Source organism: Myotis brandtii, unplaced genomic scaffold (genome assembly GCF_000412655.1).
Source record: "Myotis brandtii unplaced genomic scaffold, ASM41265v1 scaffold334, whole genome shotgun sequence".
Classification (NCBI taxonomy): domain Eukaryota; kingdom Metazoa; phylum Chordata; class Mammalia; order Chiroptera; family Vespertilionidae; genus Myotis; species Myotis brandtii.
The window spans coordinates 213,144-214,439 of NW_005362885.1; the positions used below are offsets into that span (position 1 = coordinate 213,144).

At 65.4% G+C, this 1,296-nt stretch overlaps 1 protein-coding gene across 1 annotated transcript in view; it reads right to left on the minus strand.

Moving 5' to 3' along the window:
• Nucleotides 1–2: 2 nt before the first annotated feature.
• SKI (SKI proto-oncogene) overlaps nucleotides 3–1,296 on the minus strand; it is a gene marked incomplete at both ends in the record, with an annotated part of 50,319 nt that continues 49,025 nt past the window's right edge. The window contains one exon of the mRNA XM_014543761.1: nucleotides 3–146. Within this exon, the coding sequence (XP_014399247.1) occupies nucleotides 3–146 (144 nt within the window). The remainder of the gene's footprint in view (nucleotides 147–1,296) is intronic.

Consider the following 1,296-nt stretch of genomic DNA (forward strand, 5'->3'; position numbering starts at 1 on the left):
TTCAGGCGCAGCCGCGCCTCGTTGGCCTCTTTCATCTTCTTCTCGTTCTCGGCGCGGAGGCGCTCGATCTCCTTCCGCAGGTTGCGCTTCGCCTCCGTGGCTTCCCGCAGCTTCTCCTTCTTGGCCACGCGCAGGAACTCCAGCTCCTGTGCAGCAGCTCGGGTCACCGCCTGCCCGACCCCCCTGGGCTCCCAGCTCTGCCCCCACCCACTCCCACAGGGAACAGGGCTGGCGGGCAAGCCAGGCAGATACACACACAGACACGTGCACACACAGATGTGCACAGACACGCATGTACAGACACGCATGTACAGACACACAGACATGCCCACATGGACAGACACACAGACACGTGCATACACAGACATGCACACAAACAGACGTACACACACACACACGCCTGCCCTCCCGGCACTCTGGCCGCTCCACGGAACCTGTGACCCAGGAAGTGCCACCACTGGGCTCCCCTCTGCCTCCACACCCTCCTGTCTCCCTGCACATTGACGGGTCCCGCAAGGTCCCTCGGCCTCGGGGCTCTCCCCCCCTGCGTGCCAGGGCTCCGCTCGCACCAGCACCCACTCTGGGCCTGGGGTCTGGCCAGGAGGCTGCTGCGGAGCCTGGGCCGCCTTCTCCCCGAGTTCCCTCCGTGCCCACGGTGCCCAGCCCCTGGGGCTTCTCTGCAGCCAGGGGTTCCCTCAGCGCCAGTGGCAGGTGGCACCGAGCCAGAGGGAGGCAGCCCCTCCCCCGCTGCTCCAGCTGGTTATCCGTGACGCACCCTGCAAACACGCTCATGAATATGCATGTGGGAGTCACACCTCCACCAGAGCCAGGCCGGAGGGCAGCGCCAGGGAGGGGAGGGCAGCGGAGCGCAGAGCCCGGTGCCTGAAATACGCTTAGAGGGGGCGCCGATATCCTGGGGCTCTCGAGACCGCAGGGTTGTGTTGTGCTAGCAGCCCACGTGTGAAGCTGTCCCGAGCCGCCAGACGCCAGCAGAGGTGTGAATTCACCAAAGCTGGTGTGAAGGCCCCGCCCTCCCCAGGCGCTGGGGACTCGCTCAGCCTCCCCCACTCCTCAGAGAAGCAGCAAGCAAGCCTGGGACAGCGGTGGGGAGACTGGCTGAGCTCCAGGACCCACAGGGTCCTGCCCTGTCTGCCCTGCTCGGGGGACGAGGGTGCCGCTGCGGCCCAGACGGCTTCAAGCCTCCAGCCCCCTTGTCACAAGAAAGTCACTTCTGTGGGGTTGTCTAGACCTGGTGAGGGAGGAAGAGGCAGTGTGTATGTGTGTGTGTGTGTGTGG